This window comes from Camelus ferus, chromosome 33 (genome assembly GCF_009834535.1).
Source record: "Camelus ferus isolate YT-003-E chromosome 33, BCGSAC_Cfer_1.0, whole genome shotgun sequence".
NCBI lineage: Eukaryota > Metazoa > Chordata > Mammalia > Artiodactyla > Camelidae > Camelus > Camelus ferus.
The window spans coordinates 6,686,530-6,703,935 of record NC_045728.1 but is presented as its reverse complement, the minus strand read 5'-3'; the positions used below and the strand labels follow the sequence as shown (position 1 = coordinate 6,703,935).

The 17,406-nt window shown below is 44.2% G+C and overlaps 1 protein-coding gene across 3 annotated transcripts in view; it reads right to left on the bottom strand.

Annotated features, from left to right (window-relative positions):
• The window catches only part of FEZ1 (fasciculation and elongation protein zeta 1), a 36,622-nt gene extending 19,593 nt beyond the window's left edge, over nucleotides 1–17,029 (bottom strand). Inside the window, exons 1-3 of one of the 3 annotated variants that reach the window (XM_032472658.1) lie at nucleotides 16,847–17,029; nucleotides 11,065–11,420; nucleotides 3,049–3,148 (exon numbers count right to left, since the gene is read on the bottom strand). In XM_032472658.1, coding sequence (XP_032328549.1) covers nucleotides 3,049–3,148; nucleotides 11,065–11,375 — 411 coding nt within the window. In that variant the 5' untranslated portion in view covers nucleotides 11,376–11,420; nucleotides 16,847–17,029. Of the gene's footprint in view, nucleotides 1–3,048; nucleotides 3,149–11,064; nucleotides 11,421–16,197; nucleotides 16,343–16,588; nucleotides 16,608–16,846 lie in introns of those variants that run through there. The other 2 variants (XM_032472659.1, XM_006174334.3) reach the window with 2 other exon arrangements.
• Nucleotides 17,030–17,406: the final 377 nt, after the last annotated feature.

The following is a 17,406-nucleotide window of genomic DNA, read 5'->3' as shown; positions in this document are numbered from 1 at the left end:
GTTCATGTAATTCATCATATTGACATAATCAAGGAGAAAACTATATAGTCATCTCAACAGAGGCAGAAAATGGGAATAGTCTTCAGAGAAACAATATGAGAAAACATGCCACAAAAGTCATGAGCTTCCAGGTTGAAAGGGATCACTGAGTATAATGTGGAATAAATGAAAGAGGAAAAAAAAGCTCACTAAGAGGCACATTACTGCACAATTTCAAATGAGAAAGGAAAAAGAATATCCCAAAAGCTTCTAGAGAAAACCAAAAGAGAGTCACATATAAAAGACAGAGAATCAGAACGAATTTGGGGCTTCTCAACTGCAACTGACAGCTGGAAGATAAAAGAATGATGCCGTCAAAAGTCTGAGTAAGAATTTGTTTGCAACCTAAAATAACTACCAAGTCAAACTCTCAATCAAGCGTGTGACAGAAGACACTGTCATCTATTCCAACAAATATATTTCTCTGTATCCTTTCTCAAGAATATACTGATTTTTTTTTTCATCAAATCAAGGGAATAAACCCAAAAAGATAAAAACTATGGCAGTCAGAAGACTGGAGAGAGAGGCAAGAAGAGTTCGCAGGACAACAGCTGTGCACCAGATCTAGGGCACAACCAGACTAGTTTACAGCAGAAAGATGGAGGGTACTAGTTTGGGAGTTTTTTAATTGAGTTAAGAGAATATCTGATTTTTTTTTAAAAAAACATTTGAGATTTAGAGTTCACTCAGTTTGGAGTTGAACTAATGATAGATATATAAGAAACTATGCAAATGAAAAAACAATTCTTCACTCCAGGATAAATGAGAAGTTGTACAAAGAAAAAACATTCTTATTGAATACTAGGTGATTCAGCAAGAAATAGTATTTACATTGTTACTGTATATGTAATATTGATTTAACTATAAACAAGGTCAAAGGCCAACTGTGAGTATTTCAGGTGATGCAAAAGAATTAAATCTTATCTTCCATAATAGATAATAGCCAAAATTGTTCGTTTTCAATAACCAAAGAAATAGCAATCTAAATATGTTATTTAGAAAACTGGAGATATCTGCCAAAAGAAACAGCTAAAATAAGTAAAAGTAGTTGCCTCGATGGAGCAGGGAAAGACCAGTCAGGGGCTGCTGTTTGTATTTTTTGTTAAGTCTCACGTTATTTTAAAAGTATGATTTGACTTTTCAAATTATGTGCATGCGTTACTTTGATTTTATAAAAGCAAAAATGACTCTCTTTGCAGTCATAACCCAACAGTTTCTAAAATACTTAATTCAATTGCTTAGTTACAGTCACAAGGACAAGTATGAACGGGTTTGGGAACAAACAGAACTGATTCTTGGCAAGGAAGTAAGTAGAAAAGATAAGACGTCTTGCTAGAGGGACGCCCAACAGCCGTGTGCACGCCGCAGGCCAAGGGCGTTGGGTCAGAACGCATACAGAGCGCTGGTTAATACAGCAAGTCATTTAAACTGAGGTCAGTTAAAAGACTGTCTCATGTAATGAATCCAGATAATAAAGGAGGCTGAAATAAAGCAACCTAATCCATCCACTTTTGCTACCCTGTCCTTTTCCCGTGGGTTAAATGGAAGAAATTCAACAAGGAGCGGGGCTCAAGACCATCCTTCTCAGGGTCACTCAGGTTGCCCTGAAATATTAACCCTCTTGAGGGAAATCTGCAAATGAGGATAAATTAGAGTCCCCTTGAAGGGCAGGCTATCTTACATATCCTTTGGCTTGATCCACAAAATGAGTTGGAAAGGTGGCAAAGGAGATAACAAAGCAAAATCTGCATTTTGCACCGTGATGGATGGATCTGATTTAATTTCAGTAAGTAGATTTATTCCATTATTGCCTATCTTCTTCTTTGCATTTTGAGTAAGTACTAAACAGTACCCATAGAAGCACTGCAAGAGACGAAAAGCAGTTGGGAGTACAAAACGGGACCTGAGACACAGCCTCCTACAGCCACGCTAAGTAGAGTTGTACCAATCTCTTACTCTCAAAGTCTTACCTGCCCCAGTCAATGAAGCCTTGAGGTTTTGAGTATTTTAGATGCCTAATTATTAGAGGATTTAAGAAAGATATGCAGCTACCTTTTCAACAAACCAGCCAACTGCTCATCTCTTTGCTGTGCTACTTTGGGAAATAATCTGCAGAAATATCGCCCAGTAAGGGAAATCTGGTTCTTGCTCTTTCCCTTGGACTCAAACCTGGAGCACTGAGGGAGATCAGATCCACCCTCTTCCCTCATTTGCTGAGCCCGCAGGATCTTGCCAGCCTTTCCTGATAAGAAATTGTCAAATTACTTTACTACTGCAACTAGGAAACCAAGTAAGGCAGAAATAGGCGTTTAGCAAGGACAGAGCCATTAAATGAGTACCTTTTCCATATACATATATTCAGCTAGGAGGGGTACTTTGGATCCTCTGAAAGGTCGCTCCCCATAACCTATGCAAATCAACTCAAAATAAATATTCGCTTTATTTTTTTCAGAAGCCCTTAGGCTACCTCCTTCTTTGGCATCAGTAACCGCAGAATGTGACTCAGGTCCAGCCATGTAAATGCCTGGCTGGTTGAGTTTCAAAAAGAATTCCTCCCCATTGCGTGGCCACCTCACTATTACCTGGGCCCCAACTCTGGCCACTAGCCAGGCCCTGAGCTTGTCACAGGAGTGTCAGCACTTGCTTTCAATACTGGTTTTGATGGGATAGGAAATCCTGATTTATTGTTTTTAAACCATCATTATCTGAACACAAAAGCAGCTCGGGATAGTCACTCTCCGCTCTTACTTCAGATCACCTTATTTTGAATTCTGTAGAACAGAGATGAGCAACAGAAGTTATCTGCGTTCACATTTCTTAAAGACGATCATTCCAGCCACCTCATACACCCTGGATGTCTGATTTTTCACTTTCTCCACAACTCTGACCTTCCCAGCCATGACGGTGAGTTTCATTACAGAATGGGGAAGACTTGAGTTACTGAATGTTTTTCTACCTGGAATCTGCATCTTCTCAAGCCCTGTTAAGTTGGGGGCCCCAGAGAGGTACCTCAGTGTCAGAGCTGTTGCCATTCAGAGCCTCCGTGTTTGGGTCCCTCCAGTCTTCTGAGAGTGAAGGGACGTAATTGTCTGTCAGAGCATCCCAAACCCTGTAAACAAAGAGAAGCTCTCATTAGCGCACATCTGTGGCCTGGCCCCGCCTGGAGGAAGGAAGAGCTGGGCCAGGGGAGGAGAGAGGCTTCTGTGTGTGCCAGGCTGAGATCATCTGCCTTCCAGCACGCAGAAGCAAGGCAGCTTAAAAACTGAATTACAGGCACCACCAAGAGAAAAAGAGCCAAGAGAAGGGACCCTGGCCAAGAGCTTCAGTTGGAAAGGTGTTTGCTTAAGAGAAGAGGAATTTCTCACCATTGCGACACAAATGGTAGCGTATACAGTTAAATCACCTCAGACAATTGATAACCTGCCCCTCCACCCAGTGGCTCACCTAAGACGTGTCCATGTTCCATTTCTTATGGGCAGAGAAGGGTGAGAGGGAGAGGGAGGGAGAGCGAGGAGGGGATCTGGGCAGATTTTCTGGCTGAATCACATTAAGATCAGGATCATCATCTAATTCACATGGACAGTTGACCCTTGAACAACACAAATTTAAAGTGAGAGCATCCCCGTATATGTGGATTTTTTTCAAAAACTATTGTAGTACCAGTATTTTTTCATTTTACAGATCTTTAAATTAACTAAGCATAGGGAAAAGTTTGTGTTCAATTAGAGACATGCAGACTCAAAAGAACCAGGGGTTGAGTCCTGATTCTATTCAAACTGTTTCAGCTTCCTGCCCTGGTCTTTTATCAATTCCTTTATTTTTGAAGCAGAAACAGCAGGACATGGATTTTCCGCTACGCAGGGGGTCAGCACCCCTAACCCCCCATGTTGTTCAAGGGTCCCTTGTATTTCAATTTCAGGTGCTTGCAATCAAAACGGTCAAAAATTAACTCCTTGACATCTGATGTAGGTAAGGGGATGATGCCAGTGCTACTAACGCTTCCTTACGACCCAGAATGTTCTGGCGAGCCCACAACATCCGGTCCTCGAGCAATGCGGAGTCTAAGTGTGCCCCGTCTCCTTTAGGGAGACTCTAAAACAAAACTGTAAAGGGAATCTGTAAGTATCTCTGTCTGCACAATTAGTTTTTAGAGGGGGAAGATGTGGTCCCCTTTAGTGCACTTCTTTTTAAAGTTCTAATAGGTGCATTATAAGAAAGGTTATTCTACGATTCTTTTTGCTTGGCTCACTTATGTCAGAAAGATGTCTTTGCAGCCACATGGATGGACCTAGAGATGATCATCCTAAGTGAAGTAAGTCAGACAGAGAAGGACAGTCATATGGCACTTACATGTGGTATCTAAACTATAATACAAGTGAACTTATTTACAGAACAGAAACAGACCTCACAGACATAGACAACAAACATAGTTACCGAAGGGGAAAGAGGGTAGGGAAGGGGTAGATGGGGAGTTTGGGATTACCAGATTCAAACTACTATATATAAAATAAAGAACAAGGTTCTACTGCATAGCACAGGGAACTATATGCAATATTCTGTAATAAACCATAATGGAAAAGAAAATTAAAAAGAATATATATATATATATATTAGGTATATAACCAAATCACTATGCTGTACACAGAAACTAACAACACTGCACATCAACTACACTTCAATAAAAAATAAAAAGATTTCTTTAGGGGGTAAAAAAGTTGGGAGGAGGATTGGGGAAAATCCTAAAGTCACAAACACTCAGACACAGGAAAAAAAATTAGCCAACCCAAGGAGATTAATGTAAATCAGTAAACCAAGCTCCCAAAATAATGCCATCCATGGAAGCCAGCAGCACCTGCGTTAACATTACACAACAATAATTGAGGGCTTAATGCAATCCCCTTCAGCGGCCCGTGGCACCTCAAACACGAGAGCAATACCCGTGAAACAAGGTATAAAAAGGGACATTTTATTTGGTTGTTTGTTTTGGGAGGAGATAATTATGTTTATTTAAATGGAGATACTGAGGATTGAACCCAGGACCTCCTGCACGTCATGCAGGCACTCTACCACTGAGCTCTACCCTACCCACCCCAAGAAGGGACACTTTATTTATATATCCTAATATAAGGAAATAGCAAATATGTACACATATGGATTGAATTCAAAAAATGACAACATATGGATTAAGATGCTTAAAACGTAAGTGTGAAAAACTACAAAAAAGATAAGTGATGTACATGTAAATATGTATCAGAGCACAGACACTTAAAATCAAATACAGCAAATTTGGGCGGGGAGTGCTCTTGACATATATAAAATCAGGAATGACATAGGATATACGGGTACACAAGCAAAGAGATCTTCCTAGTGCACAATGCATACAATGTAGTTATGAAACAAAAAGGAACTCAAAAAAACACAATTAAATGGCACTGCTTGGGTTATCCACTTACTCATTTTTTCCCTACAATGACAAGAAAGCACTCGGAGAGAGCTCATCAAGTGTTCATTAGACATCTATTCAGCAGGATTTCAGAGTCTTAAACATGGGTGATAATCCAGTTTCCATCAAGCACTATTAGAGTTTCACTAATCCCGCCTAATTCTAAATCCAAGTCTCATTAGCATTCCAAAGCCAAGAGGCAAATATGATTTGCTGTCTCCAAGACAAACTCCCAGTGCCACACCCACCCATTAGAGAGGTCAGTGGACAGTCCTCTTTGCATCACTGCATTACACTCTCTGCTGCGACAATGAACACACATGCACACAGGCACTGACCTTTGGGTCTGTCCCTGAGGCAAGTGCCTGGAAAAATGAAATTCAGCAAAGCCCAGAATAGGCAGGAGCCTTTTGAACCTCTCTGACACAGGACAGAAGCTGGGACCTTTAACAAACTGCACACTTTCCAATGACCTTGAAACTGTTTACAACCTTAAAGTAACAACTGGGGTTGCTCTCAGATCATTTGGGGTGGCAAGTTCTCACCTGAGCCACCACTGACACACTCTGGATTCCATCTTCTAATTCTAAATTTTTAGTGACAATTCCCTAAAACTCTGTCTCCTCGGGATTTCGAGACACCTCTCATTCTCTTCCAGGTTTTCTTCTTCCTTTCTGATGGACGTACTTTTTATTCTTCAAGGTTTGTAAACAACTTTTAAGACACAACAGCTCTCATCTATGTCATCACTTGCACACCTTCCTATACCCATCCAGTGCCCATTTAACAAAAATAACCATAGCAACCAACACTTTCTGAGCATTTACTATACAGAAGCCAGGTATGATCCTAAACTCTTTTTTTCATGAGATGTTATTTATCATTTAATTAAACTTTGTATTAGCCATGTGCTTTGTTTTTGTTTTTATTGAAGTACAGTCCGTTTACCATGTTGTGTTAGTTTCTGGTGTACAGCATAGTGATTCAGTTATATATATGTATATATATATATTATATATATTCCTGTTCATATTCTTTTTCATTATAGGCTATTCCAAGGTATTGAATATAGTTCCCTGCGCTATACAGTAGGACCTTGCTGTTTATCTACTTTATACATAGTAGTTCGTATCTGCAAATCCCAAACTCCCAATTTATCCCTCCACCCCTAATCTAAACACTTTATGTGGATTAAGTCATTCATTCCTCACAACTCTCTAAGGCAGATACCGAGAGGATCATCTAATTCACATGGATTCGCACGGGCAGTTGACCCTTGAATGACACAAGTTTAAACTGTGAAACAGAGAGAAGTCAATTAACTCGTCTAAATTCACACAGCCAGTTACGGGACAGGTAGGATTTGCACCAAGCAACGCAGCTATGGAGCCTCTATCCCCGCCCACCCAACTGTGGCAATTCTTTATGACGTTCATGATTGGCATCAGCATGGCCATCAGAACAATACGCCAAGTTCCAAATCACAAGCTGGGATAGCAGTTCAGAAACTGGCTCTGTGTGCAGAGTCTACGTCTGCATTACTCTGGACACTGTGCTTTCATCGTTCTCTGAAAGACGAACCAGCAGCAGCAGCAGGGCAGCAGGGGTCTTTCTGTCTGGATCTCCAGCCCAGGGAAGGCTGACGGACCACAAAGGCAGATCACAGGCGGGCAGGCGGCCACGGAACAAGGAGCGGGCGTGGGAGGGAAGAACACAAAGCTCTCTGTGAGGAAGAGAATGGGAAGGACTTTTCTCCCCCGAGAGGTTCTCTCTCCCATCATAAGCTGTGTCCTTGGGAGTAGATACATTTTCCTGCTAGAGGCACCGTGGGTGGACAGTAAAATTCCACTTCCTGAGAAGCATCCTGCTACTCTTATCTTGGGGCAAGGAGACTTTGAAAGCTAGCCACCATATCTTTCATCAAAGAACCGAGATTGAACAGGTTCCCTCACTTCCTGTCATTACACTGCCATGGATCCAATTTGCTCCCTCAGTCCCTATAATAACAGAAAAGCCTTCCCGTGCGCATACTTTGTATCTTGGGCTTAGATGCCTGTAGAATTGACTAAACTGTCTTCCACCATGGAGGGCGAGGGATTCGGAAAAGGATGCCAGCAGAGGATGAGTCAAAGAAATGGAATGGGTTGGACAAGACACGTGTACAAAAATCTGGATCTGGAACTGGCAACACAGCCCTCAAGGCTACGTTAATCCTGCTATACACACACACACACAGAGACACACACACACACACACACACACACACACACACTCCTATACACCTATTTCTGACAACAGGGTAAACACCTTAAAGAGTTTATTAGCGGGGGAGGGTATTGCTCGGTGGTATAGAGTGCGTGCCTAGCACGCACAAGGTCCTGGGTTCCACACTCAGTACCTCCATTAAAATAAATTAAAACCTAACTACCCTCCCCCCAAAAAAGAATTTAAAAAAAAAAAGAGCTTATTAGAATTCCAACCTGGTAACATCTCCCCTAAACCCCTCTGGGCTGGCAACTACCCTTGCCTGCTGTTCTGTTTGTGTCCAAACAGGCCAATATCCACGCTTAGATGTGGGTTACCATGAGTCTACTTTTGCTGTTAATACTTAGGAATTGTGGATCATTCACACATCAATGACTTCGGACAACCTTTTAGATTCTTTCAAAGGCTTAAAAAGAATCCATACTATCTCTGCATTCAATATGGGGAAACTGAACCTTGGAGGAGAGAATTAACTTTCCTAAAAGTCACAGTTACCTGTCAACTTTCCCTACCTGATTATTTGGAATTTACTTGCCTTCAATTTAGAGCATGGCTGACTACAGGCTGTTTATTTATCATGTGGACTGACTTTTCACACTGTCTTTAACGCAATAATTCTATCTGAAGAACAGGAAACTGTCAGTGTTCTCACAGGTTTGGTCCCTCTGTCTCCAGGGTCCTTGTAAGAGGACCAACAGGGACCCCAGCGAGGCAGGAAGAGGGGGGGTTCTATCCAATCCCACTCTGTAGGCCTCCAGGTCCAATCTCTTCTGACAAAGGAAAGAGGGATTTCACAAATGCAAGAAGAGATTCTGGGATATTTTCTGAATTTAAAAAAAGGAAACATATAGGGGAGGGTACAGCTCAGTGGTAGAGTGCCTGGCTAGCATGCACAAGGTGCTGGGTTCAAGCCCCAGTACCTCCAATAAAATAAGTACCTAAATAAACAAACCTAATTACCTCCCCCCCACCAGAAATAAATAAGTAAATAATAAAAACAGGAAACATATTCAACTCTGACTCTCTTCTAATGCCTAGAACTTCCATATCCTGACAAATCAGAGGTAAGTGGGTATCTCAGCCAATTCTTTTAACCAAATAGTTACAAATGAGAACTAAAGAAATCAAAATTTCAAAGGGAATCCCTGCAAAGGGAATCACTGTACTTTAAGGAGGTTAATCTGACCAAGAATTTCACTGCTTTCATTTTAAGTTCTATTATTTGAATTCTAACCCACCCACAACACTTTCAATTCACTGGTGGGTAAAATCTCTAACTGCTTAACCTAAGTAAGTTTATTAGAACCCTAGAGCTAAGCTCAGGAGATTATTAACCAGGTTAGATATCACATTATCTTTTTCCTTTCCTTCACCATAATTTTACAGTTGAAATATCTGAATAGGTGTTTATAAAACAAAGCATGTAATTTAATTTCAATTTTTACTTTAAGTTGTAAAGCTGTAGATACACTGAATATCTAGAAAGCACAGTGTTAATTTTTCTCTTCCCAGATTCCTTCCATTACACTATCTCCAAATCATATTTTATCTCTAAGGAATTATTCAACCTTTGGTCATTTAGCTGAGGCAGTCAATGAGGCAGGCAAGTCGGAAAATCAGGGTAGACCAATAATCCCATGTGAGGGTGATTAACATTGAGTGGCCTCTGCTAATGTGCTAGCAGAGAGTAAGAACCCGCTCGCTGGGCCCTCGTCCTAAATGAGGCAGAGGGGTGGTTTAGACAGGGGAGAAATGATTTGTTGGAAGCAAAAGTAATTTTCAGAGTGCAGCCTGGGTGATGTGAGAAATTAGGTTCTCTGCAAGTCCTTAGTCTTGCTTCATCGGGATTGAGCTCAGGAGGTTTCATAGATGAGGACCCACGCAGTCAGCTAGAGTTAAGTGACGAGCCCAAGGTCACACAGCGAGTTCGCGAGAGTATGAAAATGACCATTCATCGTCTTAGTGTTTCTAGTTCATTGAACCAGGCAATGAACTAGAGTAAAAAATACTTTGTCTAGTTAGAGCATATTCTTTCTTGACTAAGAGGAGTTGAGTAAATTATAACAGGCTCAGAGTTAAAAAGAAGCAGTTTGAAACTTAAAATTGAATTGAAACACATAGCCCACAGTTAGAGTACTGGTCACTAGAGTGAACTGTTCTCTGTGGTCATGCCTTCAGGCAAGCATTAATTAAAAAGAAAAGGAGGAAATGGTGTGGGCCTAGAATTACATTACATGCACCTACAAGGCTATTATTGCTCACCCAGTTCATTCGATATTCAATATTTCATTCAAAAATATTATTTGACCACTTATTACACACCATGCACTGTGTCAGACAGTGGAGACAGAATAATGAGTAAGGCCCCTGTATTCACAGAGATAGTCTCAGGGCTCATCAAAGAAGCAACCATCTGCCAACTGCAACCAGGTTCAATTCTGGAGGACAAGCCTCTTACCCCACTTACTGACGGGCAGCTTTTCCCACCCAAGTCCATAAAAAGAGAAGCCAGAAAGACTTCCACGACCAACCACTCGACATTTCCTGTGAGATCCCTGGAGAACAGGCGATGCACGTTATCTCCATAGGGAATTTATGCCTATTTTTACTAACTACGCCAAACGACTTTCTTTAATTTAATGTAACAAAACAGCATCTTCTTCTCTTTCTAGTCCCTCCTTGGACAGCATTTTTCTCAAGTCCCTGTTCTTAAGTCCCTGCTGTTAAGACCCTGGAAGGTGGCTACTAAGTGACCCAGGGACTCTACACACTCAAAAGCCACTTCACCAGGGTAATTCCCTGTACTGTCAGTTCAATTTGTATGCTTTCTTATTGGGACATATCTTAATATTTATAGATAACTTTCCAGTCCTGAGGGGTTGTAAACAGTTTGGAGATTTTCATACTTCTGGTGTTATGAGAAGCAAATTATTTCAACTATATATATATTCCTCCATCACAGTTAATTTTTTTTCTGGTCCTTATCTCTAACATCTGGATGGATTACCACGGATATCAAGAAAGCTAAAGACAGACCCTCAAAATATACCATGCTCCTGGAATTCGATTTTGTGTCTAGGAAAACCTATTTCCTAAAAATCCTTTATTCCCTTCTGGTTTCAACTTAAGAAAGCTCTACAGGTGAACGTAAAGGGACATAATAGAGCGATGTCGGCAGTCACCAGGGCACTGCCCCACTGATATAAAAATGTAAGTACCATGCCATGAGCCCAAGGACAGAAACTAGTTCTATGCCAAGGAGCCCCAGACTCCAGGGCTCTTGTCTGAAGCAAGAGAGAGCAGTCAAGATGCCTTACTCCTCATCCTGCAGGGTCTCCTCCTCCTCTTGAATCTGGAACTGGTTCTTCACGGGAGCTAGGTTCTCAGTCTTGGCGTTGTAGTTCCGAAAGCAGACATTGAGCTTCTCATCAAATTCATTCACCAGGTCCTCCATGGACTTGAAGCTGATGATTTCAGAAGAAAAATTCTCAAGCTCAGAGAGGGAGGGGTCCTCTAGATGGTGGGGAGATGAGCCGTAGAAACACTGTGGCTTCTCCTCCCGGTCCTCCGAGCAGCAGGGCCGAAGGTCCTCAAATTCTTCATCCAGACTCACCAGTGGGGCCTCCATTCTTGCACAGCAAGGGGACAACGGCAACGTTCAGGATTCGTTTCTCTGGAAGAAATAAACACGTAGCGAAGTGAGAGTGGGCTGGGCTGTCCTGCCCGCTCTGCAGAAGAACCACAATCACTTACTCCATTACTCTCATCCCTCTAACACAAAGATTCCACTTTACTGGCATCCATCGCTTCTCTGCTTCCTCACTGTACACCCGTAGGGAGTTCAAATATCACTGTCAGTGTGAAGATCAGTAACCTTATTAGCATGCAGTTTTGGAGACACACCTGCTTCCAAGTCACTGCTTCAAAAAGCATAGGGGTTAAGTATGCAGTCCCTGAACCAGACTGCCTAGGTTTGCATCTTGTTCTGCCCCTTACGTGACATGAGCACTTACCTACCTCCTCTGTGCTCCCTCTTATTCTTCTCAAGACAGAACCAATGCCCAAACCGACCTACCTTAAAGGGTAGTCCTCAGGGTCAAAGGAGTAAACACAGGTCAGCACTTAGAACAGGGCCTGGCAGATAGTAAACATCGATGTTGTTCAATCTGTGTTCTCTGTTGTTATTCGTTTTAATTACCATCGGGCCATATCCTTAACCATGTGCTCTCAAAACTGGAAGTTTTTCGTAACTCATGTGGTGGCAAAACCTGCCCTGACCTGAACTCACTTGGCCACTAAACCTGATCTCCCTGAATAGAAAGATGCTTATGGTTTTAGTTTATTCCATTTGGTGTGTTTTGCTGTAGAAATTTTAATTTTTTTAAATTATGGAGATTGCTGCCCCAGCCCCCAGGGGATGGTATGTAGCATATGCCTCTATCACTGCCTTCCAAAACTGGAGATCATCTAAATTCCGAAATATGACTGGCCCCAAGGGTCTTGGATAGGGCTTTGTGGACCTGGATGTTACTACCCTGTCAATAAATGATAGACTAATGAACACTAACAGACTTTTAAATAAGCACCTGATTTTTTTCCCAGACACACAGCATTGGTCTGAGACTAGAAGACTGGATGAGATGACCTATTACCCCACAAGACACAGACCCAAGTACCTATGTGCTCCCAAGCCAGACTCCAAAACCATCTTGGGCACCGCACCCCGGAAGGCTAGACACTCAGGCCTCCCTTTATTTCTCAACAGCTCCGGGCCCTTTTCATACACTGCCCTCAACTGTGATTTATCCATCTGTGTGTACATCCAAGCCCTTCCCCAATTTCAATTTAAATTCCTCGAGGGCACAGACGTCCTCTGGAAATCCTCCATGGTTTCTAGCACACAATGCCTGCAGCTAAGGCAATCAATCAATGTGCGCTCACCGAGAAATGAGCTTCTGTGCCCCACACAGTTTCCCTTTTGCATCCCAGGCAGCACAAGCGTTACCGTCTACCCTACCCTTCTCTGCATACTCTACGTCCCTCCCTGGAACACGGAAAGGGAACCAAACTTTTCTCTTCTGTCTGTGTGGTTACTGATCCAGTTAGATGCTTAAACTGGAACCACTACCTGAAGAGAACCAACCAGACAGCAAAAACTATGGCTTCTGTCCTAGGCGTGCCAGTCTCCACCTAGACCTGCAAAACTGTAACTCTGAAGAAGCAAGGCAAAGGGCATGCCAGGTGAGGACCCAGACAGTTCTGCCTGGGGCTTTCCTGGGATTAAGTCAGTTAACACCCGATCACACTAAAACAGATTCTGAGTATTTACAGTTTGCAGAGGCAACATGATAGGACCTTGGAACATGAAAGGCTATAAAAGCAGTGTGATAGCTTGGAAAGAATCCAGGCTCAGGAGTCAACAGACCTGCTGAGTGACAAGAACTGTGGGTCCTGATTTCCTTATTTGTTAAAATGAAGCTGTTGGTATGGAGCTAATACCTTTGAAAGTTAATTTTAATAACAAATTAATTAGTAATTTTAATTATAATAATATATTTTAATACTTTATTTAATCCAATATATCCAAAATCTTGGTGGGGAGGCTATAGTGATGTTGTAGAGTGCATGCTCAGCATACACAAGGTCCTGGGTTCAATCCCCACTATCTCCTCTAAAAATAAATAAATAAGTAAACCTAATTACCTACCCCCCCCCAAAAAAAAACAGATAAAATCTTATCATTTCAAAATGTAATCCAGTATTTTTAAATATTAATGGGACATTTTACATTCTTTTTTTTCACACTGAGTCTTCAAAATCCAGTGTATATTTTACATTCACAGTATATCTCCATTTGGACCAGCCACATTTCAAGTGCCCACTAGTCACACATGGCCGATGGCTACCGTATTGGACAACCCAGCTATTAAGCAATACACAACTAACACCAGCTAGAGGTTCTTCACCTATGGTCTAGACTCCTAAGAGCTCTTTGAATATAACTATACTTTATTTTATGCATTTAAAAGCATATTCAAAGAAGGATCCCGAAGTTTCCCTACGTTGCCAAAATGGCCCATAGCACAAAAAAGATTAGGAACCCCTGGGTGCCAAAAAAGTGAATTTAGAAAAGATCACTAAGTGCAAGAGAGTAAGGAAGATTTTACAGACCACAGATGTGTGTTGAGAGAGGAAGGACTCTGGTGGCTAAGTGCCTGGACTCCAGGTTCCTGTCCTGGTCCTGTCACTTCCTAGCTATGAGACTTTGGGCAAACTATAAGTCTCTCTGCACCTCAGTTTCCTCACCCATAAAATGGGGTTTGAAATAATACTTATATTGGAGGTTATTTTGTGGAATAAATGAGAGATCATCTTTAGAGTGCTAAGCACAGTATGTGGAATACATGGAGTGTACAATAAATGTCAATGATATTAGAAAAATGAGGCTAAGTTAGTTCATGGAAACATGGGGTGAGACTGCTTTGAGTAAAAGAAAAAGTATCATTGTCATGATATTCTGTGTGATGTTTCAGATACTTAACAAATGAGAGAATTACTGAAAGACTTTTATCATCTTTTTTCTAAGGCACCCCTGCTATTTTCAATTCATATGGTCAAAGCCTCTCAGATCACTGGTTCCATTTCAGAGAGACTTGAAAGCTAACCAGCTGCTATTCCAGATAGTTACACTTCCTTTAAATCTGTACTCTTCTCTGGAGGGGACGAGGGAGCTGGAATGAGAAGGTGGTATCAAGGAGGGTGCAGATTTGAAATGGCACCACGTATACCATCATCCAGCAACAAGAGAGAGATCCAACCAGAATCTGGGACTAGGATTGAGTTCTGAGTGCTGGCGACGAGGAAGATAATGCTGAAGCACTATCCTTATCCCAGGTAGGCGCTAGAGAAAATGGATTCACTAAAAGAGTATAAAAGAAGAAATGACTATTACAGCTCCAGAGTTCAGAAAGGTCATCATTTGAACAATCCACAGCACAGCCTGACTTCTTTTCACCAATTCACTATCCAGGAGCCAAGAAACTGCATGAATGACCAGACCAGCTGGGGATGAAGCTAAAACTGAGAGACTGCATTGAGAATCGGAAGTCATTTGATACCCAAACCAAGCCCAGTGTGTGTAGAAAGACTCCAAGCTATGGTAGAGGAGGTGAGAGCCAGGCATCTGACTGGCCCCACCATGGCCTCAAGGAGGGGTCTCTGCACTGGGGCTGGCTGTCCTTCTTGAAATGGTGCCCCTTCTCTCCTTCCGTTAGCTCACTCTCTTTCGCTCTTCTCTCTTGGTGAGGTGCCTCTGCTCCCTCCCCCAACTGAGATGTCCCACTCTAGCATTCTGGCAAGTTTGCCCCTGTCTTCAGTTACAGCTCATCTCAGAGGCCTCCTCCCCTTAAAAGCTAGGGTTAATTCAATTGAGAGCTTATCCCCTTTCTGTACACTTTCTAAAACCAATTTGAAAAAAAAAATACATGAGGAATGGCAGAAAGAAGGAACCATAGGAGGTTGGTCTTGTCTTTTTCTCTTTATCACGGAACAAGAGCGCAGGACTATAGTGTGCTTATGTCCTATAATCTATTCCATTTATTTTGGCTCCCAATAGATGGTGTAATTGGGAAAAGAAAAGGCAGCTCAGAGCTTGAGACCCAGCAGGAAACACGTAAGCCTTTCGTGCAGCATAATGGTCTCGTGCAGCATAACCACGCACGGGCTGCAGCTTGGGGCTGCAGTACCATTTCCCAGTGCCCGCTCTGCTGGGCTGAGCAGCGGAGAATTCACCATGCCTCCCCCTGCTGGGCCTCTGCACCTCCACAAAAGACCCATTCCATCTCCCCTTCTTCCACTACTTGCCCCATAGATCAATTGATTCTGTGTGGCATCCACCCCCAACCCCGACAAACCATCCTGAAAGCTACCCTCCACGGATCCACCTTGGATTTCTCACTGCTCCCCAGCAAAATCCAGTCAATGTACATGTCTGAGCCAGCTTCACATTTTAACGGAAAGAGAGGATTTCACCGCATAGAAGTCAGCAACCCCTTTGTAGCTCTGCTTCCCCCTCTCCCCCCTCTTCCCCCTCCTCCTGCTGCTCCATTCACCCTCATCTCACAGCCCCCCTCCCCCAGTCTGTTGGGGTAAAGAAAGGCTCCTCCAAGCAGCACAATGCCTAGGGCTCCAAAAAAGCCGGGTTCATTCTGCGCAGGCCGCACACACACTCCAATGCCCTTTTAGCCAAACAAGACCCGAACAGGGGAGCAGGAGGGGATCAGGCGGTGTCGCGGCAGGGAGGGAAGGGATAGGCAAGAGAGAAGAGGAGAGAGCTGTGATAAAACCGCGAGGGTTCCGTCAAGCGATGCTCTCCCAGCTCCAGAGGCCGTGGGCCCACTGGAGGGCAGAGCGCCCTCACCACCACCGCCAACACTCGTCCTTTCTCCGACCTGCTCCGTAGTGAAACAATCGCTCCGCCAGCGTCTGCGGCAGCTGCCAGCGGTTCTGACACTGCAGGAATGCACGGTCCGGGGAAAGGCTGGGCATCCCAGGGAGGGGCACGGGCGGGGTGCGGAGTCATGTTCTTAGAGGCATAGATGATTCTGGGGCGTTTAAGAGAGCGGGACCAGATAACGGTCCTGGGAGAAGGTACCGACCCACTCACTCCTCCAGCACCATCGGGCAGAGTTCCCGGCCTCCCCCAGCCCCCAGACCGCGCCGCCTCCCGCCACACACACACACACACACACACACACACACACACACACACACACACACACACACACATACACACCCCAGGCCTGGCTGGGGGTGCCGAGGCTCTGAGGATGCTTGAAGTACCCATCATCCCGAATCTCCCTGCCCTGGGCGCTGCGTCCCCGCTGCGCTCCCATAAAGGGTGGGACAGGAGGACGACGGCCTCCTGGGCGCTTCCTTTTGGATTCCGGGCTGGGACGGGATGCGGGTGCGGAGCTGCGGCGCCCCCAGACCTGCGGGCCGGGGCATCCCGAGTTGCGGGGCCTCCTTCACCACACCCCTCCACCCCCCAACCCGCGGCAGTGGGTCGGTCCGGACTAAAGTCGCCCCCCGCGACGGCACCTGTGCGGGTCCTGGCGGAGGGAGGCGTATCGCGGGGCTCAGCTGGACAACCCCATCCACGGGCCGCGGCGAGCGGCCGGAGCGCAGCGCAGATTCAGCGGCAGCGGCGAGCCAACGAGCGCTCCCCTCGCGGCTCCGCAGGCGCCCGGCTCTGCTCCCCTCCTCCACCCCGCCCCCTCCGCCCCCTCCCCGCGCTCGTGCCCGGGCTCCGGGGGCCGCGCCCGCGTCGGGCACCCGCCCCACGGGCACGCGCAGGCCCCCGACGTCATCTTCTCGTTAACATTCATAGCCTTCCTCGGTGCATGTGGCCTGCCTTTATTAATATTTATGAATTACTATTTCTCCCGTCTTTAACATTGGCCTTTCTGCTTTCCTCATGAATATTCAGAAGCTCTGAGACGTGTGCTTGCAACAAACAACTCCCGGTGAGGATTTCTCACAGGGCGTGACAATGTAGCTTCTCCGTGAAAACGTAGGCGGACGGCTGAGTGGGTGGGTCGGCGGATGCGCACAGACGCAAAGACCTCCCTGGATTTTCTGGATTCCCCATTTTACTCCGC